Source organism: Trematosphaeria pertusa (assembly GCF_010094035.1).
Source record: "Trematosphaeria pertusa strain CBS 122368 unplaced genomic scaffold BU26scaffold_2, whole genome shotgun sequence".
NCBI lineage: Eukaryota > Fungi > Ascomycota > Dothideomycetes > Pleosporales > Trematosphaeriaceae > Trematosphaeria > Trematosphaeria pertusa.
Genome location: NW_022987213.1, coordinates 1,069,238 through 1,094,890, shown reverse-complemented (window position 1 = coordinate 1,094,890; position 25,653 = coordinate 1,069,238). Strand labels below are relative to the sequence as shown.

The following is a 25,653-nucleotide window of genomic DNA, read 5'->3' as shown; positions in this document are numbered from 1 at the left end:
TAGAGAGTTTAGTAATATAGAGAGTTTAGTAATATAGAGAGTTTAGTAATATAGAGAGTTTAGTAATAAAGTATATTAAGCTAATAGTATATTAGCTAGTACTTATAAAGTCTAAAGTTACCTAGCTTTAAGTAGCTAACGTATAGAAAAAGAAGTATAATTTGCGTAAAAGAAAGTAGATTTAGAAAAAGAATACTTTTATAATTAAAGCTAGCTTATAGCTAGTTACTTAAAAAGAGACTATAAATTAGAATAAGAGTAAGAAGTAGCGTAAAAAGATAGTAGTATATAATAGCTAGCTAGCTTAGTAACGCTATAGATGCTATAGACGCTATAGTAAGCTAGAGTATAATTTATAAACATGCTAGATAGTTAAAAATAATATAGATAAGTTAGATAGCTTATCTAGATTTATCTTAAGCAGCTTAGAGTTAGAGTAATCTAAATAAGATAGTAGCATTTAGTAGAGGCTTGGCATTTTTAGGGAGTTTAGTAGTGTAGAGGGTTCGCTGGTAGAGTACGTTATAAAAACTAAGTTCTGTTTTTAGATAGTTCTCTTCCTTTCCTCCCAGAAGGCAGAGAAGCGCCGAATCACACAATATCTTAGGCAATAGGAGATGTCCGCGTCCAGGCTCGATACTTCTTCCCTCCTGATGCTTGAGTTGTGACTCGGCGTCCCACCCAGAGCCGTACATCATCCAATCGGCCTGCCAACAGCAGCGCACAACAAGCAGAGTACTGTGTCTGGACCCGGCTAAGCTGTTCCTCGTGGCCGTAACGTTTATGAAAGTCGATCAAGTCTTTCAGCATTAACAGGGCACCCGAGCTCTCGTCACCTCCACATTGAAGGAAACCCACAAGAGCTTCTTCATAGTACTTGCCGGCCTTGTCAATGTTTCCCTCCTGCTCGTGAAGCTGAGCAAGCTCGTTAGTTGCAAACGCTGCAAATACCCAGCCTTCATAGGGACAATCCGCCGTTCTCAGATATTTTCGTGCTTCATCGTACGCTTCCATGGCAGCCTCTAAGTTGCCTGCCTCGCAATGGTTTACGGCGAGATTGTATCTGGCGCGATTGGCTGAAAAAGAGCGAAAACCATCGATGGTGATGCAGAGTTGTATGAGCTCCTGACACCGCTGTATCGCCGCGAAATGATTTCCGTTGTTTCGCAGAACGCGGACTAGATAGAAATAGGCCTTGATTCGAATTTCCTGGGCCTCGTCTCTTGACGCTTGATCATCAGCCATTTGGTCGATATGGTCGATCACGCACATCCAGAGAGTCGGGTACGACGTGCTGATGGCCGCAGCCTTTGAAAAGCAGCCCAACAGCAGCGTAAGAGGGTGCTGTGGACCTAATCCTTCTCTCGCAAGAGCAGCTAGGAATCGAAACACGACTGGCTCGTACTCGGGGAACTTCTTCCAGCTTTGACCAAGTGGCAATCTCAATCAGTCTAGTGAGTAGGAAGAGGTCTGGATCGACGAACATGGTCGGCGCCGTCTGCGTCGCATCATTAAGTCTCTCGATGGCCTTCGAAGGTTCGCCAAGCTTCAGAAAATAATGTGCATTCTCATAGGCTTCGGCTATGGCGTTGATACACCTTCTGATCTGCAGTCGACGGATATCCTCTCTAGGCTGTTGATTCGCCGTCTGTTCTCGTCTAAGCGTGAACGAAAAGGGCTCTTTTTGCCTTTCATTCAATATCAACGAGGCAAAGTCGTTCACACATCGTAAGATGCCGTTGGTAGCTTGCATATCCGTTGGCATTTGAATGCGTTGAACGGCATATGGTAACGTAGCTTCCTGTCTGCCCCGTGTATGCGTGGGCGAGGTCACTGCAGAAGGAGTATCGTTCGCCACTTTAGCACGGTTACTCTCTACGTTCTAGCCTCTCGGAGATTCGATTCATACTGGATGAAGTTGAGACTTTGCTCAGCGTTCTGCATGGTGTCAAGACTCCAGTGCCATTCTCAGAACTTTCCTCGTCACTCGATTGCCCGACAGTGGCGTAATTAACCCCGATGGGCTGACCGCAAGCTTGCCCGACCTCGGCGTGCTCTTCATCGGGTCGATCGAGATGCACCCTATACGGTTCACCGTCGTCAGCATGCTAGAAGTCAGGGTGATTCTGTCATTGTAGCACCGCTCAGTGGATGACTGATCCTGGCCGAGATCCTGGCATAGACTTTCAACGGGGGCACAAACTTTGATATTGATTTAACATAGCACCGCAAACCCCAGATATTGAAACGAGCATTCAGTTGGCCTAAGGATGGGCTGAAACCATCCTCGCTTTTTGTCGAGCATCTGCTTCCGGGGGACGATTTGACTATGTAGCCTCGTGAGCTTTTCGCGATGCCGCTCCCATTCTTCGTTCTTGATCCTCGCCGAGTACCGAGGCTCGCTGAGTGAGTATGTTTTAAACTGTACCGTCATCGCTGCTCAGGTCCCATGTCTGGATAGAATGCAAAGAACCAAAGCTCAAACTTCAAGCGGATCAGCTGGGCGCTTCGCCGTCGGACTAGCGATTATGCCACTTCACTTGGCTGCGCTTGACCAGCAAAAAAAGGGATTCCAATTGATGTTGCACAGCAAGGATTGTGAAAGGCGGTGGCAGATACACCGGGTTTTCTTGAGAGCGGTGAGTGCAGCTGTCGTCTAGATCACGTGACCGAGAATCGGACCGGGTTAAGCCCGTAGGCTATTTCAGCTCGGGCCATTTTCACTGAAAGCCCCTGTTTCCGGCCAAAATCGCAGCTCTCCCACATTCCTTCACTTCCTCTAGGCACATTCTTGCTAAAGGGCAGCTTGCCGCATGCCTAGCAGAAATGGTACGTTCCTATCTAGAAAATGAAAAATTTGTCAAACAGCCAGGCTGCATCGGAACGTGGCGAGGAACTCGCGCGTCATCTGCCCACCGTCTACGAGCGCTTTGTCGCTCTCCAACTTGTCCTTGGCTGCTTCATATTCCTTCAACTTAAGCGTCTTCTGCGTCACAAAGGCCTCAACCTCTGGTAGCGTCCCAAACTCGGCCTTACGCCTCTCCCACTTCGTTTCACCCACATGTTGGCGCAGCTGCGTGAAGGGGAAGCTACGATGATCATTGAAGCCGACCGAGATGAGCATGTGCAGTCACATGGCCCCCGATTCCTGCGACCACTTGACGAGATTAGAGAGCTCCCTCTCCTCGTGCCCTGACATTTTCGCCTCTTCTTCCTCTAGGACGCGTTTGTAGATATCGAGGTACTTAAAGTACCGCTTGGCGAGCTTAGGCGGCTTGCCATCTTGCCATTCCCACTCTTCATTGATGGGTCTATCTTGGAGAAGCCACCACGGCGCCGAACCGAACAGCTGGGCGGGCCCGACGTATGACCATTCGAGGTCTACCACTCCCACAATATTAAGGTCTTCTTTGCTTCGGACAATTAGATTTGCCAGGCCGAGGTCGTCGCAAATCAGTTTGAACTTCCCACCGTCATACTTCTTGTTGATGAGGTCGGGCAGTAGCGATTTCAGAACTTCGAACGCCAGGTACCTGCTTCTGGCGTCATGAGGACCGTAAATCGAGTTTGGCTGGTGAGTGAGCTGCCCGAAGTCCTGTCCTAGGAGGTACTGAAAGTACTCTGTCGTCGTCGCGAACCCTTGGCGTCGGTCACCTAGAGACCATGTTTCTCAGTTGAGGCACTCGATTAGGATAGGGCCTTGGGGGAGAAAAAGTGCACGAATGAGAAGGGACACGAGAGCGACAAGCCGTACCAAAAACATCAACTCCTCCATTATGTAGAATGTCATGTGCCTTGTATGTCAGTGGGCGCTTCGGCATGGGGCTTTCAGGTTCAGCCTCTGGCGACGGCAGGCTGCCGATGCTGTCAAAATCGAGGCTGAACAGCTGCAGCAGAAAGTTCGCAAACTGCCTGTAGATGACCTCTATATCGCCATCGCTGATGTCCTCTCTCAAGAGTCTCGTGGGCTCGGCTTCATTGGGATCTGTGAGAAGGTCGTTGAGGCACACGCCGTTGACGAAGTCCATCATAATAAACGCACCCAGACCGAGCGAGTTGTCGGCAGCGGAACCCCACGCCTGGATTTCTGGGACGGGGATGGTAGTCCGTTTGCGGATGAGGCTAAGGGCTCGCACCTCTATAGCAACCTTCTCGTCGGCATATTCATCATCGTGGACCTTCCCTACACGAGGGAAGCGGACCATCCAGGCCGTGCCGTCGCTGAAGACCATCTACACGCCAGCATTGAATGAGCCGTGGTGGAAGGTACCCTCGAGTCTACAGGCAAGTCTCTTAGGATGAAAGGTCGAGACCCACGGGCAGAGCTGGCCCCTTTCGTGGGCTTTGTTCAGCTTGTCGACCCAGAGTTGGGCTTGTACCTGGTGGAGGAGATCGACGAGCCCATTGTTGTACATGACGTCAGAGAAGGGTTACTGGTTGGGCAATTGAGAGGAATACGGCTTTTTGTGGGAGTTGGTCGTGGGAAGGAGCGAGAAATCGCACGGGAGGCACGGCCCCTTTTAAGAGATGGGGTGGCGTTCAATTGAGGCGTTGCGTGCACGGGCCTTGAGCGCTTCGTCACGGCGATAACGCGGGCCTTCCCAGGCTCCGGCTGGAGCCCCTCAAGGCACAGACATTTTCTTGGCACGCCACATCCATAAGAAATACCGGGTACAGCTCACACATTGTTACTTTCTGATAGCTGCGCCAAAAATCGAGACGGAGAAGACGTGTCAATAAATGAGCTGGTCTAGGGAGTCAAAAATCATGCTCTCGAAGGTGTCAGCAAAAATCCAACTCCGTGAAGATGACTTCTCCGATTCGCGAAGTGAAAATGGTCTCAAACGGGAACTGGTGGGAATTGGAACTGGTTCTATGGGCGTCATACAGTCTCTCGGGTCGCCCATGCCTAAGTGGAGGTGTTCTGGCCCCCCTGCTGCGTTTGAGAGTTGTCAGATATGATGAGTTGCGGAGAATGCGGGTGAGCGCGAACCGAGCTGCTAGCGCAGCGGCGGCGGCTGCCTCTTCGGCTTCGCGTCTCTCTTTTTCACGGCGGTTCTCCTCTCGCTTCCTCTGAGAGGTGTTCTAGCAGCTCGCCGCTCGTTTCTTTTCACCATCACCATCGAATGGATCCATTGCGCACACAGCCAACCAATGATGTCAGTCAGTCCTGCGCCAACTTTGGACCGAAAGTACTATTAGACTCGCAGGGCAAACCTTGCTTGGGTGGGGTCGACCAGCGTCCGGACATTAACATCATTGGCTCATTATCTAGGCAGCCAGCGTGGAGGCACAACGATTAACAAACGTCTACCTAGTCTGACGACTGGAAATCACGAGTCATATCAAGACGGTTATCTATAGCGACAGATTACGAGGGCGGTCGACGCCGGAGCCCACTGGAGGACTTGAAATCTATAAAGAGACTCCTCACCAGGGCCCTCGCTCCAAATCCGATAGAACTCAAGTTCTCGTCTCACGTCTGAATCCGCGGTACCCGCAGCTGACTTGAGTTTCCACTCTCCATCTAAGGCCAAATATCAGACATCACCATGGCCTGTGGGTGCGAACGACGTATCACCCGCAGGATATACCAAAACTGTACCGCAACGCCGAAGCATGAGATTGAAGATGTCTCTTTTTCTCATTGCGACAATCCTGGAGGTCCGGACTGCACAGGATATACAGATGTACACCTCGGAACCTCGAGGGTGAAGGTACCGGGTCATGTTTGTCCAAAATGTTAGACACACCCGTACAGCGTATGTGGCCCGGGCTAGTCAAACCTCATACGTTTCCACGCTAAAACATGTTAGGCCGAGTCGCCTGGGTATTGGACTGTAGTACTTCTGTACTGACTCTGAATCAACTCTGGAAAAGTCTGGGTCTAGCTGAGGGGAGGATGTGTGGGCAACCCTTGCAAGGAGATTAATGCTCTTGGTGCGTGGAATCATTATAATACGCACTCATTTTACGCACTCATTTCATAGTATGGAAAGCTCAGTGCAAATCTCCTTTGAATAAGTGGAATCTGTGTCTTGGATTAGGGCAATTCAAATTGTGAACTTGTGAACAAGGATTTCAGGCCTGCCGTTTCGCTAACGTGATGTCGTACTCAGGTATGCGCTAATTGGCTCAGCCACACCGCCTGAACACACAGACCACATTGGCGCACGGCGCAAAATACTAATAAGCCAAGCAAACGGCCATGCAGGCCGTTCTTCAATTTCCTCAGGTCTTCCAGCTTCTTATGACGGCCAATAATAAACTTCCTACGGTGGACGATGAAGGACGAACTGTTCATTATTACTATCGTTACTATCCCCCAGGAGTGAAGCAGGTCCTCGCCTCGGGAACCAGTGCATGGATCGGAGAGGTGGATGACTCAACCGTCTTCAAATATCCTCTTGCCCCTGGCGGAGACATGACCCGTCTCGATGTGGAGAGGAAGCTTCTTGAGATTATCGGGCCACATGAGCGGATTATAGGCCTCAAGGGCTTCTCAGACACGGGGATTTACTTGGAACGCGCCATAAACGGAACTGTAGCCAAGTACATCGAATCGGGCAAACCACCCCCTTCGCTCAAGCAGCGACTGGTCTGGTGCCGAGAGGCTGCGGAGGCAGTCGCATGGGTCCATTCTCGACGCGTTCTTCACTGCGATATCCAGCCTACAAATCTACTTCTCGACAAGGGGCTCCACATTAAGCTTTCCGACTTCCAGGGGAAACAACTGTCAGAGAACGGCGAGGTGCTCCTTGACGGCTGGAGCGGCGAACCTTGCAGGTTCTACTGCCCTCGAGACGATCCCTTTAATGCGGACGTTAAAACAGACCTCTTTGCGCTAGGGTGCACTATCTACTTCATCATAATGGGCTATACTGTATTCCCTGATATTATCGACGGGGAAGACAGATGGTATGAGAAGGTGGGAGACAGATTCGCGAGCCAGCAGTTTCCCCAAGACCAACACACCTGCAGTGCTATCACCTTAAAGTGCTGGCAGAAGGAATATAAATCTGCCCAGGAAGTGGTTCGAGATATCGAGTCTCTCGAAAGGGAGTGGTGATTTGGGGTGTTTCTGCCGCACTTCACTTTCCCAGGTCTCCGGCTGAGAACCGGGGAACATAGTTGGATAAGGGGGATTGTCTTGCATGGCGGGGAAGTCGCATTCTCGAATTGGGCACACTCGGCGTCTGGAGCTTCAACGTTTTGGAGTATGCGGGGCGTACGATAAACATAAAACGAAGCATATAAGAAATCGCTACCACTCTGTTCCCAGTCAGCTCGCGAGCATTCCCTGCTTTCCTCTTCCCTTTACCGAAACATCGGTCCCGTCCAGGGAAGTATCCAATAAGGTGACTTAGAGACTCCAATCACTCCCCTCTCCGAGCCTTATCTCCTTTGCTGCAGCGACGTCGACCTATCGTGCCCTCTTTCTGAGCCACCTCTCCCACACCTCCCCTGTCGTCGCAAGGAAGTATGCCAACCAAGCTATGAATCCCGCGTTTAGAAAGATCCGTTCTGTACAATCTGGTCCCAAAGTCGCCACTTTTGCCAATGCCGCGTCAAGTCCGTATTGTGACGGAAGCGGAGTCGCTTGGTTTAAATCACTACGCTAACGGGCCGAAAGGCACAATGTTCGGTCGGCAGACCGAACCCCAAGCTACCATATATACGATAACCGTGACACGTATGGCGTTTTTGTACGCGTCCATTCAGATACGAGATATTTGCGAAATATCTAGACTGGTTCTTCGGTTACACGTTTGTCCGATTCAAGAATATGCCTCCATTGAATGTGGCGGGTTGGGAAGGGATCGCTGTCTAAATTTACTGGGGCTGGGGAACTTTGCGGGGGAACTTTACGAGGTTGCAGACGGAACACACAGCGAGCCGACAATTAGGCATGGACCCGAACAAGCGCAAGTGCCATGAACAGGATGGCGGTCTGCAGACATTGACCACGGATAGAATCCACGGAACAGATCGACAGGGTCGAGAAGATAATTGGTCTGTGAATTGTAGATGGAGAGGTGCGGCCCACACCTTGGTGTCTTCTTCCTCAAGGTGGCGGCACTCCAGTCGCTCAACGCTTCCTCGCCGGCCCCATCCTCTTGAAGCTCATTTCCCCCTCCCGCCCCATAGTTTTCCTTAACAGTTCCTCGCAGCGTCGGCGGCTCTTCGACAAGGTTATCTTTCGCCACCAACGACGACTTCCATCTCACCACGCGCTGTATGGACCCATCCCCCCCTATGTAAACGACCTCAACGTCGTCTAGCACTCTTGCATCCTCTCGCCGTTGCGACGAGGCCGAGGCGCATGGACCGTTCGTTTCTCTCGGCGAGTCTCGGTCGATACCAACGCCTCCTCCACCTCTTTTGCCTCTCTCACCTTCCGTGTCCCCTTTGTGCGACGAGGCCGCTTATGTGTTTGAGCGTCTGTGGACGGGAAGTGGGTTCGGTGGACGGGATGGTTTTCGCGTTCGCAGATTCTACCGGCGAGTATCGGTATTAGAGGGAGCTGCCTTGCTGTTGATTAGACGGTGTGTTGGGAGAGAGTTAGGCCAGCGACATATTTGTCTGCCATGGCTCCCCCTGGGCGACTTTTCGTGCGAAGAAAGGTTGCCTCTATACTGTGGCGAAGGCGGCGAGGAAGCGTAGGTCTTGTAGAAGGGCTGTGGAAGGATCCGGGGACACACGGAGTCGCTCCGCTATAAATCACCCTATCTGTTCCATCAGATATGTGGTTAATTGGAATTCTGCCGATTTCTAAAGTCGTCAAACAATTAGCAGCTTCTCACATTAAGATGGAAGTGTGTTGAAGGAGGTGATCGGGCTGGGAATGAAACGTGCTGTTCCGAACGATGAGATTAGTCAGCCTATGGGCCAAGCCTGGCACCTGGTGGAAAACCACTTCCTCTTTTCACACACCTCGCAGGATCCCGGACAACACGAACGCTCGGTCTACGCGGTCAAGCCGAACCCACGACATTATCGCAATGACATCGGCAGCAAGCAACAACCAGCTGGCGGCTCGCCAGTTCTGCGGCTCCGGTAAGTTGCATCGCCCGCTGCTAAAAAATACATGCTTGGTTACTTGGAGAAAGAGAGGATGGACCTGACGAAGTTGACTTTTTGCATAGAAGAAAGGAATGACATTGAAAACATACTGGACGTGCTGGAGGCTGACGTCGAGAAGACGAACATCACGTCTCTAAGTGAGTCGTTTGTCCCTATAACCCCAGCACCAGTTCAAACCCTTTCGCCGCTCGTGCGACATTTGAGGTCCCCTTATAGATACGGCTATTTCCTGCTCCTACGTGGCATTGGCTAACATATCTTACAGAACTCAATGACATACTCCAACGGCTTAGAAGCCATACCAGCCTCGATGAACTAGATCCTCTTTTCACAGAGCGTGGCGTCTCCATCTGCTGTCACTACGGCTTCGATGTATCCTCGCCGACCACGGGCCGCATTGCTTTGCGGTGTCTCTGTAACATCTTGCTTCTGGCCGAGCCGACGAGGCAGATGTTCGTCAACGAAAAATATATTAAGGAAACCGTGGAGCGGATGAAGGTATGCCTGATACCCTAATAGTTGCACCTTGCTCTCTAGTGCAACAGCTTTATTTATGGGCCTGCCTCTTCTCCCTACAATCGCTTACCAACCGTAGAGCAACCATCCTGATGATGAATTACTATCGGCAAGGCTGCTGCTTCTTTGTACATACGGAACGGATTTGAATTTTAATCCACTTTTTGAGAAGTACAATATCGCGGAGATTACCAACACGGTATGTTTCCCATGTTATCGTACGATCTGAGCTACATTAAGGAGACCGTAATTTCTCCTACATATGAATGCTAATATTTCTTAGAATATATCTCGCCATGCGAAGCGCATTGCGAGCAATCCAGAAGGGTCTCTACCACTGGCCACCTCCATCTCTGCGTGTAGTGAGAGCCTAAAGCTCCTCTATAACCTAATGGCCCACTATCCATATCATGCTCCGCGTTTCTCCGAGTCTTTACTTCCGATCCTCAAGATACTTAATAAGGTCCCCATTCCTTCACCTCCCCTATAGCCTCCTATATTGTGGCTGATCAACTCCCTCGTCCGGCTCGACCTCGTGGACACAAATACTCAAAATTCCGAACAGGGTCATTTGTTTCCACAGTTCGATAGTAACATCAACATGGATCGATTAGTCCGTGTCCTCGATCTCGCTACCCGGGCTTACAATGGTGAGGAAATGGATAGACATGTCTCGCCGCTGGTGCAAGTTCTCGTACCGATTGCGGAGCTTGCCCCACCCGGTCCGAAAGCACGTTTACGCGCGCTCCTTCTACCATCCAACCCAGATCGAGAGAGGGTGCTTGGCACAGGCGACTCCTTACCGGCAAGACTATTGAGGCTTTCTGCTGCACTAATGGCACCTAATCTCAGACAGCTTGTTCCAGCCTTACTCTTTGAGCTGTCCGACAAAGATGTACAACGGTTCGTGCACAATGTCGGGTAATGGATATGCGGCTGGTTTTCTGCAGCTCAATGGCCTACGGCTCCCATCGGGTGCACTAGATGACGAGGCTGGGGGTGGAAACAGCGACAACGGCACAAAAGCATGCATGGAAGCCTTTGAAGTCAATCCTATTACAGGCCAGAGACGAGACATGGAACCGAAGCTTCACATACCAGAGATGACTGATGAAGAGAAGGAGCGTGAGGCAGAGCGACTCTTTGTTCAATTTGAAAGGTCGGTTCTGGCCTCTTTCCGTCTTTCTTTACTGACCTTTCCCAGGTTACGAGCAACTGGTGTTGTAGATGTTGAGAGCCCGGTAGCTCAAGCCGTGCGTGAAGGTCGATTTGAGGAAGTCGACTAAGCTGGAGCCAACATTAGAATATGGGAGGTGGATGACAGAAAATGATTATTTGCTAAAGGGACAAAGGCCGGCCAGTCCAAACTGTATTATATGTAGAACGTACGTGGTGGGCGAATCTACAGTTTATACGCATATGTGAAGCTGCACGTTGATTGCAAATTACGGTATCGCGAACGCGACGTGAACAATTGGAACAAAGCTTGGAAGTAGAGTACATCTGGTGAACGAGCCATCAGCAGCATATACGAGCAGGGAGATAGTGAACGTTACTTTCTGCGACCAATGTCCTCTCCATTCACCTTTAACGAATTTTTATCGATAATCACCCTACGTCCTGCCGGTCGTGATCTCCCACAGAGCGAGCCCACCATCGCCCCCACCAGGCCCTAGATACACAGGACGGGCGAAGAGCGAGATTTGCCGCAATTCTACTATCATAGCCTGCATCTGAACGGGTCTATATACGGCAGCTGTAACACGTCAATTTTAGCCTAGAGGCACGCTCCATCAGTCTCCACCGCACCTTAACACCAAGTTTTATTAAGGCGCGAGAGCCTGCACAATGACCGACACCGCGGACTTTGAGCAATTTTGCTTAACTACACTCTACAATGCTATTCCGATGCTCGACAACCCCAGCGACCGGTACGAGTGGAATAATAGGGTGTGCGATTTTATTGAGATTTCCTCTGTCGCCGAAGATGGTGCTCCTCCACCAAACAAAGATCAGGCAAAGGAATGGTATCGCCGACAGAAACTCTACACAGCCATGATCATGAAGAAGCTGTCGCACAACGCTGCGCCGCGAATTAAGGCCTTAGGGATCAGTGACGTGCAATCTCTTCTTGAAGCTGTGCGAGAGCGCTTCAACTTTAGCCGCCTCAAGGACGAGGCAATCGAGGAAGAGTACCGATCCGGCCAGCGGGGCAATGAGCCGGCGAAGGCGCAGCGTGTTAGCAACCAGATTCAAACTCTTACCCGCCAGATATTGATATCACCGGACGAAACCAGATGCCAGATTCACATAGACAAGGTTCCGTTTTGCTCATTTTGTCCCACCAAACTCGCACAGCAACCCAGAAACATTTAGTCACTCACAGACAAGACGTTACTTACAGTTTGAAAGATGGAACACTCAAGGTGAGCGTTCTGTTAGCATCAATTAAATGGTTGGCAGAATTTGGATGTTCAAACCAACGACCACTGGCGCGCGCCTAATAAAACAAACGTCAACCACTCAATTTGCGTTTGACCAATTTGTATCGTCATTAACTCTTAACAAACATGTCTGCCCAAACGCTTACACGAGCGGTTGCACTCACGCGAGTCTTGGGCCAGTCAGGCCGTCACTACCTCGTCGAACGCATTCTTCAAGACAAACCTGGGAACCAGGGACGTGTGTATCTCGCGACGTGAGTAGACCCAAGTCCGATAAACATAGACCTACAAACACCAACGTTAGGTTTTTTTTTTTAGATCTGGAGACCACAAGTACGTCTTGAAAAGTGTTGCGCCACGCGACTTCAAATACTTTAAGGATATGTTCGACGACCTTCGGAGCTCACCCTACCTACGCGTGTCTGTCGATGCCTGCCCCGACGAATCCGTGTTCGTATACAAGTACCTTCGAGACCACCTTCTGTCTTTTGTCCAAAATGAAGTTCCGCTTCCCATAACCAAGCGAATTCTCCGAGATGCCCTGCGTGGAATCACTACTCTGCATGGTAAAGGAATTATTCATACCGATATCAAGGCGAACAACATCTTGATAGAATGGAAGGACCAGGGTGGCGAGATAACAGTGGAGCAAGTGCAGGTTGCGGACATTGAGGATGCGGCCTATGTACCAAAAGATTGTGTTATCAAGGGAAGACAAGTTGGAAATTGGATGTGGCGAAGTCCAGAGGCGCACGCATCGGCTGAAGTGCACACGCCGTCAGATATGTTCTCTTTTGGTCTTGTGGTAAGTCTCTCTTCAGTCTTCGATAGTCCCCGATCTGGTCTCCAATTCATCACGTTCCTAATTAACTGTAAGAGATACGCTCGTCATGAATGAATACAATTTCGTTGAAGTTACTCCTCTCCCAATTCCTGTCTCACAGTCTTGAACGTGGCTTTAGCTCACGACACACCCCTCTTCAGGAGAATCCCAGTCCACATGTCTGTTCTCGGACATCTGTGAGCCGCTGACGTGGCTGGAGAACTCGGGACCAGGTATCCAATCCATGTCCGAGACAGGAAAGTAAGGCGCGCCTAACTACCATTTCCCATTTCGACTTTTATCACGGAACGTCTGAGAACCACGTATGTGCCAATGCCTCGTTAGCTGTGAGTCGCCGAGTGGGGTCCACATTCATCATCCGTACGACAAGATCCTTGAAGTCAGGGTCGATGTCCTGCCACAATGCAAACGGTCGTCTTGGATTGTCCGCATTGAAGTCCGCCGCTACCATTGCAATAAGTTGAGCCCAGGGACTATTGCCAAGGTACCGAATCAGACCGTCTATACCTCTAGATCAGAGAAGTAAGAAAGCTGACGTTCAAGAACAATGTCCAAGAGTTCGATGCCCTCTGGAATCTCTTCTTCGTCTACTGCGAGTACCACTCGTTTCGTGATGGCATAGATGCACTGTAGTGCTTCAGGGTATTTGCAACTGCTAAGGTCCTGCACAACTACCGCCGCTACATTAATGGCACACTCCGTGTACATCCAGTGCATGCCTCATGAAATGCCCAATACCATTTAACTTTTCAGAACAGGAAGGATCGCGGCATTTAAACTCACCCTGATACTAGAGGTCCTTGAAATGCACCTTCACGTGCTTCTTCAGGACGTCCTTTCGTGGCACATGGTGCAGCCTCCTTTCGTGCGATAATTCTTCATTCCCAATGCAAATAAGGCAGACCGGATGAGGAGACACTTTCGGAAATTCCTGCGGCGACTGGATCTCCGTTGTCGTGTTACGTTGAAGTAGGTCAAGCTCTTGTATAGGCTTATCGAAGCGCCACAATAGCTGCAGGCCTTGAGCTGCGCTGTCTGGGCACATGACGTTACACATACCGAGAAGAGTAACTCGGATCTATCGGCACGCCCCAGATCGGCGCTCGTATTAGACTAATACCGTGGAGTAAACCTTCGTAATGCCCCCACGGCAAATTCCCATACTCGTGTACTGAGGCTCTTGATCGTCTCTGTGCTTTCATGCGTGTGGTCCGGATTTAATTCCTTTGCAGATGTCACGGTGCGTTAATCTCGGGGTCCAACGCAGGTCGGATAGCTTCGGGTGTCGTGCCGTATGTTCGATGATCGAATGCTGCTGTGTGTAATGATAGGCTCTTCTGCCAGCGGGCAGAATTTCCTACTCCAATCATGGGTGTGCTATCGCGCCTTCGTGCGAACATTATCGGGTATTCGCCGGAAAAGGAAATGCGGTGTCTGAAGACGACACACGCAAAAGCTCTCAGGAGCATGTGATAGTACGACCGTTTGCTGCAGGGGGCGGTGGGCGCCTGCAACTCGGCGGTCAGAGTTAGCAAACGTGAAACTGCGATAATAGAGGCTCTTCGGTTTAACTGGAAGCGCGTTGTAATAAGATCGGCAGCGCCATTTGCCGCTCGTCGTCGAAGCGGCTGGGTACTTGGATACCTAACAGTCGCCCTGAGGATAACATGTACCGAGCATCTCGAAACCAAAGCAAAAGCAAGTTTTGGTCCAAAGGTTCGTGTGTAGTAGAATGGAAGTCGTCGATTGGCCAGTCATCTCTAGCGAGTAGCGGGCAGTAGACTAAAATGGAGTGTCATGCGCGGCCGAATGCAAGGTGAGTGGAGCTCTGACCTGTCCGATGATGTCAACATCGAAATGTGTAGACGCCGAAGCTGCCAACGCAGTGCAATGCGTAGGCTTGGCATTGGGCTATTGGTGTGTTCGCCCAACTGGGAATGTGGTTGGAAAGTTATCGAAAGCGCCGAAAATGGTAGACTAGCGATGGAGATCAAGGCGGAATTGAAGGGTACCCCTTGGAAAGTGAAACCAACTATTGTGACGGCGGAAAAGAGCAAGGTAGCGGAATATCAAAAGGACAAAGGACAAGTTGGCTTCCCCATGAAGGATCGCCAAGGGACCAAAAGGATGAAAGGAACCCAACTGAAACTACCTGGCTCAACCCGACACCTGGCTGATCTTCAGAATAGCAATTTGTCAGAACGTGGGCCTCGCATTTTCAAAGGAAGGACTGAAGATCTCGGACAGATTAGGCGCCGAACTGACTTGGTGGAGATGTAGATATCACGTGGATGTCATGCAGGGACCTGCCGGTCATTCTTGCTCCTCTGATCCGCCCTAGGGTCCGACGATATCTTGACGCTTCTAACACAGCTTGGGACGGTATACAGCAGCACTATCCGGGCGTCGGAGATAGATTGAGCCGGCACCGGAGGGTATGTGCGTAATTTGGAGAAGTAGACATTGTGGTGGTAAGCCCGTACTCGGCTGCGAGAACGACGACCGGGGGATGAATAGGCGGGGCCGGGGTATGCCCGCTCGCTCGCTCCCGTTGACAGGATGCTGCACGGTTCAAGAATGCTACGCCGCAACCCCACGGGCAGTTCATCGCTTACTGGGCTGCAAGTTAGTCCGGCGGTGAGACCCTTTGCAAATGCGAAAAAAGCCTTCTCTTGCGTAACAATGAAGCTTTTGAAGAGGTGCAGCTCCAAGATCTTGCTCGGCGGAGCGATGGAGGGGCCCAGACCAGCCCAAAGCCGACGCGGTCATGAAGCTATACCGAGGTGCGGCAGCTTTTCGCGACAAGGAGTGTTGGAATCGAAGGAAGTGAGCACGATCTGGGCTATCTGGGGCAGGCTGGAAGTTTGGAAAATGCCAAGTGTTGTTGTACGAGTGCACGATGAGAGGTTGGTGTTGCGGGGCTGCTCACCGCCCGGCGCACGGATGCAATTGGACTTGAACGTAAGCGGAAAGTGGGGTGTGGGTGCGAATTTTCAAGTCGCCATTAGTTGCAGGCGGCTGTCAATTATAGATCGACTTGGAGCCGCTCCGAAGCCAGCAATGGAGACGCAGGCGGCATGTGGAAAGCGCCGGAGCAGCCGTGATGCCCCGCTGAGGATGGCATTCTGGGGACGGTGATCTCTCGAAAGCAAGGTGCCCGCGATGTCTCGGATAATGTCATATCGCAGGTCGAGCTGGTGGCGGCGTCGAATCGGGGTGGACGTAAAAGACCCCCATGCTCGGCCCGTGCGGAGCATGTCGACCACACGCTGAAGCCATTCAGGAAGCGGTATGCTAAGCGGAGAAGGGGTCCAGCAGTCGGCAAGCCTGTGTCACATCAGCGCAACTACATCAGCGCCCCGCGGTAGCCGCACGCCAGCCCATTGTCTTTCAATGCGGCGAAGCTTTGCTCGAGGTCATATGAGCGTCTCGTGGACTACCCTTCTGGGACAAGGAGGGCGACAACAGGGTGCCGATGTCGCGGAGGTTTGCGTGCACGGCAAGCGCGGGGCAGGGTGCTCGAGTAAAGCGGCAGGCTGGCGGCTTTCCCATGTGACGCGGGCCGTTGTTGTGTAGGACAGGAATCGCGCCATCAACGCACGACTCTTTGTGCCAGTACACGGTCGTGCGGCCATTGCCAGCGGCCTCTGTCCGCGAAAGACTGGTCCTGGGGCCAGTAGTGCCGCTGTAGCGATGTGAGGTTGAGCGCACTTCTCGCTGATTCTCTTGCAGCAGCATGGCGGCAGGCGCAGGCGCGTTGTCGACTGGCATTGGCCCGAACGCGATGCCTCAAATTTTGGCCGGCTAGCGTATCTGCGAGTGCTCCGCTAGAGTGCCTCCCATGGCGCGTGCAGGGAACCGTGGCCGGGACGCGACATACCCCGAGCTGTGGGTCAATCTCAGCATGCGCATGCTCGTCGAAGCAGCGCTGGACGATATCTGCCAGAGCTGGGTTACCTGGCCGCAGAGCAACAGGTCCGTACCGGTGTGGTCGCAGGTCGCGTCGACGGAGGGGACGCACGGGTGCGCCCTGCCGAGGGGGTGCCGGGCCAAGCCAACACAACGGATCGCCAGGCGTAGAGGGCAAAGATACTCGAGCATCTGTAGAGAGATGGCGCGCCGCGGTGGTAGTGGTGAGGGTAGTGGTGAGGGTCCTGGCAGGCCGGCATGGGTGGTGCCGCGCTAGGGACAGGGAAGGCGGTCCCATGATTTCATTGGCAGATGATGCGCCGGGGTCGTATCTGGACTGTTGAGAACTCATGCTCACTCGACCTGCGACATCAGTCCCGTCGGCTCCTGCATCGCGCAATCTCGTCTCTTCGCCCTCACCGCGTCCCCGCCGCCTCTCTCTCTCCTCTGCACAGTGCCTCGCAGCACTCCGGGACCCCAGAAGAGCGCGTCGCCCGGCGCCTCACCGTCCCTCCAGATCGCCTAGTCTCAAGCGAGCGCCCCGCGGCCGCCGCTCGGAGAAGGCATCTGTCTAATTTCTCGAGATACGACCGCCGCCGCCGCCGAGCGTGTCGTTCCCTCCGTTGTTATTGTTGATACGCCCCTGCACCCCCAGCGGCGTCGTCGTTCATTTTCTCCCTGCGTCGCCACTGTGTGCTGCGGCTGCTATTCTTTGCTTGCAGCTTTCCGGGCGCTCTATCGTCCTCTGCAGCCCGGCCTGCACCTCTCTTTGGCCGCACTTCCAGCCCGTCGCTTGGCTGCCTGCATCTGCGCCCTCTGCCGCCCAGTGGGCCTTCTCTGCGCATATTAGCTGGGACGCCCGTCCTCATTTGCTCGTCACCTAGGTCCTTCACCTAGGGCAGCAGGAGGACTCTACGGTACGTCTCTACACACACTCACTCACTCTCCCCGCGCCCGCCAAGCACTGCATCAACACCACTCCATTATGCCGGCTCTGGAAAGCCACTCTCGAAGGCCGTCAACAACAAAAGTGTGCTGACCGTTCAAGTCCCCGCGGGCCGCCGTTGATACCGGCCAAAGCATCGAACCGCCAAGCGACGACCGTGGTCGAAGGAGTAACAGACTTCACCACGCATCCCTCCTGCAAGGCCTCTTCAATCGTGGCCACTCCGTCAGCGCCTCTGTACAAATAGCCCCGAGGCCCTACATGCAGTTATCGTCTGCTAGTGAAGAACCAGAGCCATGGACACAGAGGATGGGCAGGTTTTCATAAAGGTGCGACATCTCAGGCTTTCATGAGGGGCTTTGCAGCACATGCAATAGCTCGAGTATCACCATCGGATACACAGCCAACGTGGCTACCCGGGCAGAGTCTCTGTGCTGACATAGTCTTCCAGAACTTAGCGTACTTTGTGCGGACCCACGAAAAAGCACTCGCAAATGCTCTACAACTACAGCGACAAGCGCCGAAGCATGGCCAAGTCACCACCGTCTCCCCCGCTTCGCCTACGGGCGCGTCGACTCCCTCGTCCTCCTCGAGCGTATGGGCCGCCGCCCTGTCCCTCCCCTCTCTCACATTTACCTCCCAGACCATCAAGCCGGCGAAGCTCACGTTGACGCCCCACCACCTCTTCTATCTACTCTCGCGTTTCGAAGACCTGGGCATATCGGTGGGACCGATGAATGTGCGGTTGGAGAACATACACAGTGACACATCGCCTACCAACTATGTGTCGTTCCTCAGCAAGGCACAACGGAACAAGACGAGGTCCTCGGACCGCGACTCAATCCACTCAGTCTCTAGCATTCGCAGCGTCATGTCTGGCATGTCCTCACTGTGGTCCTCTCTCCGTCTCTCGTCCAACAGTGTCGCCAAAGCCGAAAAGCAGAAAGCCCAGCTCCAGGAGGATCTGAAGTACCTCTATTCTGCATTCACCAAAATTCCTTGTCTAAGACTCGCGCCTGACCACAAGGCCCGCCTCATTGCTGGGTACGAAGAATTCCCCTTCGACAGTGCTGTGCCTCTGTACGCCTTCAAGAACGTCACCGCGCTTGAAATCTACGACGCGGACTTCCGCCAGTTCTACGGCTGGCACATCCTCGCAGAGAACCTGCGCAGCCTCACAGTCAAGAGAGCAGGCGTGGACGACCCCGCGGATCTCCTTATCAACATTGTTTTGGATGACATGGACAAGCGACGACGGCGCTCGGCCAAACCACCTCCCTCGCCGTCGAATCCCTGGCCCGCGGCGAGCCCCGCCACGAAGCACGCTCAACTTGCTCGATCGGAATCCCCACCATCTTCGCCGACAGGCAGGCAAGGTTCTAGCCCAAGGTACGTCGTTTTGCACATACCAGCATGTCTTAGTTTCGACTCTGGAACACTGTTCCCGAAGGCCTTCAAGAGGTCATCTATCCTTGATGAAAGACATTGGCTAATGTGTGTCTCTACTTTCGCAGGAACTCCGCTACAATTCGAGAAGGCTCCAAGGTCGCAGTCCAGCGGCAACGTAGTGTGTCGCCCACTAGGCCCGCGAGCTCCCGACACGGCTCCACACATGTGTACGGAAGAAACAGCGCGCCGAATATCAGACGCTCCTCCGGCAGCTCCGGCTCGAGCGTGCGGTCGACCACACCAAGAGGCAGCTCTTCCAACCTGCTGATGGTCGGCGGATTTCCCTCCAAAATGTGGCGATTCCTGCGGCACCTGAGCCTGGCTGACAATGCTCTCACTAATATTTCAGCTACCAGCCTCGCTCCCCTGGCCAATACCCTACAGTCGCTCGATCTATCTGCGAACCTCTTCGCGGAGATCCCTGACAGCTTGGCGATGTTGACATGTTTGCGCGCCCTCAACCTCTCCAACTGTATGATCGAGAGCTTACACTCCCTGGCACGAAACCCCTTACCTGCTATAACAACGCTCAATCTTCGGTCTAATCGTCTTACATCCATTGCTGGTATCGAACGCTTGCTGTCACTGGAGCGTGTAGACCTACGAGACAACAAACTGACAGATCCGACTGAAGTGGCTCGACTTACCGGGGTGCCCTACATCACTGAGATTTATGTCTATCGTAACCCATTCTGCAAATCCTATAGCAACTACAGGGTGACCATCTTCAATCTTTTCCGCAAAACCCCTGGCTATACCGACGATATCGTGATAGATTCTACAGGGCCAAGCAACAGCGAGAAGAGACAGCTCGTCGATAGGGTACCGGAGCCGCCAAGCGTCCCGGTCATGAAGCCACCTCCTGAAGATGAACTTCCTCCTCCCCCGACGCCGCCCAAGGTAGTGAAAGCTATCGATGACCCCTTCGAGCTGGTGGAGAGCTCTCAACGCACGTCTCTTCACCGTTCAAAAAGCGGGAAGAGTGGACATGCTGGATCGCATAGGAAGAAGAAGGTTACGAAGCGCCGGATCGTCGAGCTCACCCAGAGCGAAATTGGTTCCCAGGTCACTGACTCTACTCTCGGTGCCCTCGCATCTCCACCCGATTATCCCTCCCCTGCGGCAGAAGTTAGAGGTACGTAGGTCGCTACGCTAGGTTGGGCCTCTACCTGAATCAAAGAATTTTGCTGACGTACAACGCCCCGCCTGTAGGTCCGTCCAAGCCTACAACTAACGTCGCTGTCGAAAACGCTCCGCATTTCGAAGAGCCCCGCGAGGATGTCTCGGGCGACCCCGCCAAAAAGCTTTTGACGCAGGAGCAAGCCTCTTCTCAAGCTTTACAGATTGGGCACCAACATCTGCCACCGCTGGACACCGCGGTGACAACCCCACCGGTACCGCAACACGTTGCGAGCCCACCGGAGTTCGATGTCAGCAGTGATCTATACAAGAAGAAAATCGAGGCGCTTCGGCAAGACTTTGGCAACACCTGGCTGAGCGCTCTCGGTGATGACGGCTGGGACAACAGATCCGTCACAAGCTACCCATCAGATCATGGGTACAGCTCTCCCGCCATCAGGCCAACGTTGCCCCGCACACCCAGTCAAGGAATTGTTTCCGGCGGAAGAACGCTGGGATGATGCTTGATTTTGAACCTTTTTTCGCGATACCCCGAACTATTACTTTCTTCCCAGTCTTGAGGTTGACTGACCCGTTAGGGTATGAAGGCCTTTAGACAGCGTCGCACACAACACTATGCACCCTCTAGAGTTGTATGCTCGCGATGTTCTTCTGCGTTCCTATGTTCATTTTGCGTATTTCACATGTTTCAATGTAGAGCCTCCTTTCCCGCATGGCGTTGGATGGATATTGGTTCTGGAAACTCTCGAGCGCCGAGATATTACGCTCGCTGTATCGATAACCCCTCTGCTCTTGCTCTTCTCTTCTTCCTTCAACCGGCGGCCTTCTTCACCTAAAAGACTTTTCGCTTGCATTATCTCTCGTCTTTTTGGCATTTTCGACAGGTTCTTCTCCTTTTAGCTCACGATTTCTGTATTATACCATATATGGGCGTTCTGGGTTGGGTAAACGTCTTCCTGGATGGATTCACGGCCTTTTTGCGAAGTGGAGTCCAAAGGACAAATTGCAGTCATGGCATGGTGTTGGGCCAAGAGGTGGATGGCGGCGTTTCTGCGCTTGATAAGACGGACTGCATAATGCGGAGTGACGGCATGATGGGATCTGGGTAGATGTCTGCATCAATATGAAGCGTTCTGGTTTCGTTGATATGTGGGCCGACGGTTTCCGTGACTTATACCTAATAGGGCTGTGGAGCACTCTAGGAAGACTGGTTCAGTCCCCACTTCCTATCATGATGTCGCGTGCAACGACAGGTGACATGGTAAGCTGACGCCGGCCGACGGGTGCCTGCCACCAAATACGAAACTTCGGCAGCTGAAACGTAGTTTTTACTTAATCTCATTCTCACGTTGCTGCACGAGCACGTTTGATCTCCATGATCTGCTACCAGGTCCCCCTCTAAGAGCCGAGGAGTGAACGGTATAGCACGTGACGAGTGGTCTGCCGGTAGTGGCTTCCTCGGAGAATTGTGATTGGTATTATATTAGTAGTGCTTTTGTGAAGTGTCATTTTGCCTTGCCTAGTCAGGTTATTACTAGTGTGCACCGGTGAGCTGTACAGGATGGCACGGCTGGAAGCGGCCATGACTGGTGCCTAAGGGGGGGCCCATGGAACGCGAGCATGTTGTCTTGCCAGGGCAGAAAAGGACGCATTTGAGCGTCTCTGCGTGGTAATTTTCTTCTAGTGGAGAAGAGGAGGTGGCGTTGCTGAGGGTCTCTGGGGCTGCGTGCGTAATATGCTAAGGACAGGGCAGAAATAGACGTTGGGTGAAGGCCTTTGTAATGCGATTGAACAGGGTAATTGGGCGACGGTGCGCGAGGGCGGCGGATGAGCATAGCGTGAAAGACGCACTACGCCTGGCTAAGCTGGCTAAGCTGCCCTCTCCTGCGTCCGCGACGAGTTTTCTCTCCACGAGCACCCGCTCTGCGCTCCTGTTGCAACCCGCTGCCCTTTGACTTCCCTCCTCCCTGCCGCCCCAGTCGGGTCTAGCCTCGTGCGCGAATTCCGCCAAGCCCTCGCCGCACTCCAGAGCACCAACTTACTGCGCCCAACTCTGACCCTGCAACACTCCACCGCCGCACTGCACACATTCCAGAAAACGCCTGCACCCGCACGCTCTGCCCTGCATCGCCGCATAGAACACCCGCACGCGCGCCCCCAGCGACCTTCCTCGCCCGCAGAGCCGCCGTCGCCGACTTTGGCGGTGAAACCCAGGTGCATACCACTCGAGAGCCTCCGGCCACAACAACGTCTCACCCTCTCGCCCCCGTCGCGCGCCCGCCTCTCTCCCCAGGGCAGCCTCAGGTACACTGCTATTGACGTCGGTAATTGACCGCTACAAGCCGCAGCTGCCGAGACAGTCGCGTCGTTCCGGTGTCCGCCTGGCTACCTCTGAAGGGCTTCGAGCCATTCTCCACAACCCGAGCGCCGCCGCCACCCGCGTCTCATTCAGGCATTCACTAGTCTAGAGGTACGTGTTTTTCTCCCTCTCTCTCTCCTGCCCTGCAACCGCCGTTCCCACACATCACGACCGTGAGTCACCTCCCTGCCTGCCAGCGCGGTGGCTCTGTTGCGTCACTCCCAGTTGCCCCCAGCGCCTTCATAGCGCTCGCTCACACGCTTTTCCCTGCGCAGGACAACAACACAAGGTCTCCCGCGCAAACTCTCCCCCCACTACCCCGCGCGAGGTACGCCTTTGCCTACAGGCCTTCGACTCCCTTCCCAAAGCCAGTAGCAAGTCCCAGCTATGGCGGAAAATGAGGTGGATTTGGACTCCATCATAGACAGGCTCCTGGAGGTGCGGGGCAGCAGGCCTGGCAAGCAGGTGCAGCTGCTGGAGACGGAGATCCGATACCTGTGCACCAAGGCCCGAGAAATTTTCATCTCGCAGCCTATCTTGCTCGAGCTTGAGGCGCCGATAAAGGTCAGTACCACACATTGTCCCTACCCATTAGGCGCTGCCACGCCCTTCGATAAATTGCTGACGCTAGGTATCAAGATCTGCGGTGACATACACGGCCAGTACTACGATCTCCTCCGTCTGTTCGAGTACGGCGGATTCCCACCGGAAGCCAACTACCTCTTCCTCGGCGACTATGTCGACCGTGGGAAGCAGTCCCTCGAGACCATCTGCCTGCTCCTCGCGTACAAGATCAAGTACCCCGAGAACTTCTTCGTCCTCCGCGGCAACCACGAGTGCGCGTCCATCAACCGCATCTACGGGTTCTACGACGAGTGCAAACGGAGGTACAACATCAAGTTGTGGAAGACCTTCACCGACTGCTTCAATTGCCTACCAATTGCGGCCATCATCGACGAGAAGATCTTCACCATGCACGGCGGTCTAAGCCCCGACCTGAACTCGATGGAGCAGATTAGGCGCGTGATGCGACCCACGGATGTGTGTACCCCCTTCTCAAAGTGACCCTTGTCCTTGCATATTCTGCGCGCATCTGGCGGCTCCGGTACTAATGCGCCCAGATCCCCGACTGCGGGCTCCTCTGCGATCTCCTGTGGTCCGATCCCGACAAGGACATTACCGGATGGAGCGAGAACGACAGAGGTGTCAGCTTCACGTTCGGCCCCGACGTCGTCTCCCGCTTCCTGCAAAAGCACGATATGGACCTCATCTGCCGCGCCCACCAGGTCGTGGAGGACGGCTACGAGTTCTTCTCGAAACGCCAGCTCGTTACTCTGTTCAGCGCGCCCAACTACTGCGGTGAATTTGACAACGCGGGTGCAATGATGAGCGTCGACGAGAGCTTGCTCTGCTCCTTCCAGGTGAGCAATGAGAACCGGGTCGTTGCCCTCTCAATGCTAACAAATGCGCCAGATCCTGAAGCCAGCCGAGAAGAAACAAAAGTACGTCCCCAGTCTTGGCAGCGGCAGACCGATGTCTCCTCGCAACAAGAAGTCCCAGAAGTAGTCTACTACACCACCTACAGAATCCATGCGAACTTCTTGTGCAGCAGGTTTGGGCGTCGATAAACGATTATGTATTGTTAAGCCCTCCCCGAGCCCGACCCCGAATCAGCTCTGCGACATTGTCCCGCAACAATCGATATCGTTCCCCACCCTCCTTTCTCGGCACCAGATCCCTCGACATTTGTTACGCCATCCCTTCTTTCCCTACCTTTCAGTACGGTTACGCGACTCTGGTGATGAATACCACGGCTGCGCTCCTTATGCAACATGGAGTGGGCGCTCCCGGACGGTCTGTACTTGGCTTTTGTCCCGTACTCGCCGGCGAAAGAGGCACATGCGCCAAGGTTAAAGACAGTCTTGCATTAGCGGTGGCATTATCTCTTGGTCAAAAGACACGACTTACGGTTGGAACGCAATTGACGGTTGTCCTCACGTCCAAATGTATAATTCTACGAAACGTCGATTCTCGGATCTGGGTGCGAGAAGCGCAGGCATGAGGGAGTGATGGATGGAGCGGGATGGCCTGCTTCCTCAGCCTGTCTTTTTGGCGGTTACGGTCTTCGCACGGGAGGCGCTTAATAATGTCTGTCGTTCACACACTTTTCCTTATTGTCAGGACGTCGAGGTTGCCCGATGTGGTGTTCGTGGCGGCCGAGAGTTCCGGGGATGTAAGTTATGGGAACGCTGGGTATCATGCGTCTACTACAACAACAACAACATGCTGGAGCTTTTCCTTGGTCTCCCTCCGTTTCTTCTCCGGAAGAGATGGAAAAGCGAAACATGAATCGAAAGTCTTTTCTTCTTCAGGGGTTGGGGTCATGCTACAGTTTTTTTCCTTAGTGGTTATTTTCATTTGTCATGTCATGTCATTGCCTTGCCTTCGTTTTTGGTTTTTCCTTAAAGAGTGTTGCGTCGTGTCGAGTGATGATCGATGAACGGACGGGCATGTTGGGGGAAAGGTGGTGGTTGGTTGCATGGAACCCATGAATTATGCTTGCTTGCTTTGCCGGTTGCGAAATAGAATTATGGTCCTATCCCCCCAAAAGTTCCCAACGCGCCTGTACGCTTTGTACCTCGTCGTTTCTTCTCCGCATCCTCTCAACGCCCTTTTGCCCTATCTTATCCCATCTCGTCCAGCCCTATGTAACCTTCGCCCCCAGCAACACACCAAACGTGTGAAACCCTATCCCAATCGACGGCACTTGCTCCACCGCCCACATGTTCTTCACGCCTGCGTAGCGCGACACGCTGGGTGCGGCGGTCGACGGGGAGAGCGTCACTGCGGCGCCTCGGATTACGTACCAGGGACCGGGAGGCTCGAAGAGCGAGAGCAGCGTGTGCGAGATGTTGGAGGCGGAGAGGTCGGTGGCGAGGGCGGGGTAGGTCTGTGGGAGGGG

The 25,653-nt window shown here is 53.1% G+C and overlaps 10 protein-coding genes across 10 annotated transcripts in view; 7 read left to right on the top strand and 3 right to left on the bottom strand.

Moving 5' to 3' along the window:
- Positions 1-585: 585 nt before the first annotated feature.
- On the bottom strand, positions 586-1,765 carry BU26DRAFT_582895 (uncharacterized protein; the record flags this gene model as incomplete). The annotated part of the gene is made up of 2 exons (XM_033834546.1): positions 586-1,308; positions 1,406-1,765. The coding sequence occupies 2 exons, from the start codon at positions 1,763-1,765 to the stop codon at positions 604-606; spliced, it is 1,065 nt and encodes a 354-aa protein (XP_033689374.1). The 3' UTR covers positions 586-603.
- Positions 1,766-2,767: 1,002 nt separating this feature from the next.
- On the bottom strand, positions 2,768-4,480 carry BU26DRAFT_514297 (uncharacterized protein). The gene is made up of 2 exons (XM_033827801.1): positions 3,755-4,480; positions 2,768-3,654 (listed from the first exon to the last, which is right to left on the bottom strand). Exons 1-2 carry the CDS (start codon positions 4,203-4,205, stop codon positions 3,131-3,133), a joined length of 975 nt encoding a protein of 324 aa, XP_033689373.1. The 5' UTR covers positions 4,206-4,480; the 3' UTR covers positions 2,768-3,130.
- A 1,745-nt stretch (positions 4,481-6,225) lies between these two features.
- BU26DRAFT_514294 (kinase-like protein) lies at positions 6,226-7,280 on the top strand. Its single transcript, XM_033827800.1, has one exon. It carries the CDS (start codon positions 6,251-6,253, stop codon positions 7,067-7,069), a length of 819 nt encoding a protein of 272 aa, XP_033689372.1. The 5' UTR covers positions 6,226-6,250; the 3' UTR covers positions 7,070-7,280.
- A 1,808-nt stretch (positions 7,281-9,088) lies between these two features.
- Positions 9,089-10,886, top strand: BU26DRAFT_527508 (uncharacterized protein; the record flags this gene model as incomplete). The annotated part of the gene is made up of 6 exons (XM_033830784.1): positions 9,089-9,221; positions 9,350-9,582; positions 9,680-9,799; positions 10,091-10,516; positions 10,551-10,759; positions 10,805-10,886. 6 exons carry the CDS (start codon positions 9,089-9,091, stop codon positions 10,884-10,886), a joined length of 1,203 nt encoding a protein of 400 aa, XP_033689371.1.
- Positions 10,887-11,448: 562 nt separating this feature from the next.
- Positions 11,449-11,976, top strand: BU26DRAFT_500137 (uncharacterized protein; the record flags this gene model as incomplete). The annotated part of the gene is made up of 1 exon (XM_033826478.1): positions 11,449-11,976. The coding sequence occupies one exon, from the start codon at positions 11,449-11,451 to the stop codon at positions 11,974-11,976; it is 528 nt and encodes a 175-aa protein (XP_033689370.1).
- Positions 11,977-12,104: 128 nt separating this feature from the next.
- BU26DRAFT_582865 (kinase-like protein) lies at positions 12,105-14,034 on the top strand. Its single transcript, XM_033834545.1, has 5 exons — positions 12,105-12,298; positions 12,363-12,849; positions 13,007-13,128; positions 13,213-13,410; positions 13,530-14,034. Exons 1-5 carry the CDS (start codon positions 12,171-12,173, stop codon positions 13,612-13,614), a joined length of 1,020 nt encoding a protein of 339 aa, XP_033689369.1. The 5' UTR covers positions 12,105-12,170; the 3' UTR covers positions 13,615-14,034.
- A 1,273-nt stretch (positions 14,035-15,307) lies between these two features.
- BU26DRAFT_137094 (uncharacterized protein) lies at positions 15,308-16,253 on the top strand. Its single transcript, XM_033819767.1, has one exon. It carries the CDS (start codon positions 15,448-15,450, stop codon positions 16,024-16,026), a length of 579 nt encoding a protein of 192 aa, XP_033689368.1. The 5' UTR covers positions 15,308-15,447; the 3' UTR covers positions 16,027-16,253.
- A 1,418-nt stretch (positions 16,254-17,671) lies between these two features.
- BU26DRAFT_137057 (uncharacterized protein) lies at positions 17,672-20,915 on the top strand. Its single transcript, XM_033819766.1, has 5 exons — positions 17,672-17,714; positions 17,846-18,072; positions 18,195-19,132; positions 19,258-20,327; positions 20,405-20,915. Exons 2-5 carry the CDS (start codon positions 18,040-18,042, stop codon positions 20,830-20,832), a joined length of 2,469 nt encoding a protein of 822 aa, XP_033689367.1. The 5' UTR covers positions 17,672-17,714; positions 17,846-18,039; the 3' UTR covers positions 20,833-20,915.
- A 2,163-nt stretch (positions 20,916-23,078) lies between these two features.
- BU26DRAFT_527505 (Metallo-dependent phosphatase) lies at positions 23,079-24,257 on the top strand (the record flags this gene model as incomplete). Its single annotated transcript, XM_033830783.1, has 4 exons — positions 23,079-23,255; positions 23,331-23,732; positions 23,813-24,112; positions 24,165-24,257. The coding sequence occupies 4 exons, from the start codon at positions 23,079-23,081 to the stop codon at positions 24,255-24,257; spliced, it is 972 nt and encodes a 323-aa protein (XP_033689366.1).
- An 878-nt stretch (positions 24,258-25,135) lies between these two features.
- The window catches only part of BU26DRAFT_137035 (uncharacterized protein), a 1,251-nt gene continuing 733 nt past the window's right edge, over positions 25,136-25,653 (bottom strand). The window contains exon 2 of the mRNA XM_033819765.1: positions 25,136-25,641. Coding sequence (XP_033689365.1) covers positions 25,396-25,641 — 246 coding nt within the window. The 3' untranslated portion in view covers positions 25,136-25,395. The remainder of the gene's footprint in view (positions 25,642-25,653) is intronic.

Coding starts and splice junctions, on each gene's coding strand:
- BU26DRAFT_582865 (XM_033834545.1), top strand. CDS start 12,171: ATGTCTGCCCAAACGCTTACACGAGCGGTTGCACTCACGCGAGTCTTG. Junction 12,299..12,362: donor GGACGTGTGTATCTCGCGAC/GTGAGTAGACCC, acceptor TTTTTTTTTTAG/ATCTGGAGACCACAAGTACG. Junction 13,129..13,212: donor TCCATGTCCGAGACAGGAAA/GTAAGGCGCGCC, acceptor ATGCCTCGTTAG/CTGTGAGTCGCCGAGTGGGG.
- BU26DRAFT_514297 (XM_033827801.1), bottom strand. CDS start 4,205: ATGGTCCGCTTCCCTCGTGTAGGGAAGGTCCACGATGATGAATATGCC. Junction 3,655..3,754: donor TGGAGGAGTTGATGTTTTTG/GTACGGCTTGTC, acceptor CATGGTCTCTAG/GTGACCGACGCCAAGGGTTC.
- BU26DRAFT_137094 (XM_033819767.1), top strand. CDS start 15,448: ATGCTGCACGGTTCAAGAATGCTACGCCGCAACCCCACGGGCAGTTCA.
- BU26DRAFT_514294 (XM_033827800.1), top strand. CDS start 6,251: ATGACGGCCAATAATAAACTTCCTACGGTGGACGATGAAGGACGAACT.
- BU26DRAFT_137057 (XM_033819766.1), top strand. CDS start 18,040: ATGGACACAGAGGATGGGCAGGTTTTCATAAAG. Junction 18,073..18,194: donor ATGGGCAGGTTTTCATAAAG/GTGCGACATCTC, acceptor ATAGTCTTCCAG/AACTTAGCGTACTTTGTGCG. Junction 20,328..20,404: donor CCCTGCGGCAGAAGTTAGAG/GTACGTAGGTCG, acceptor CCCCGCCTGTAG/GTCCGTCCAAGCCTACAACT.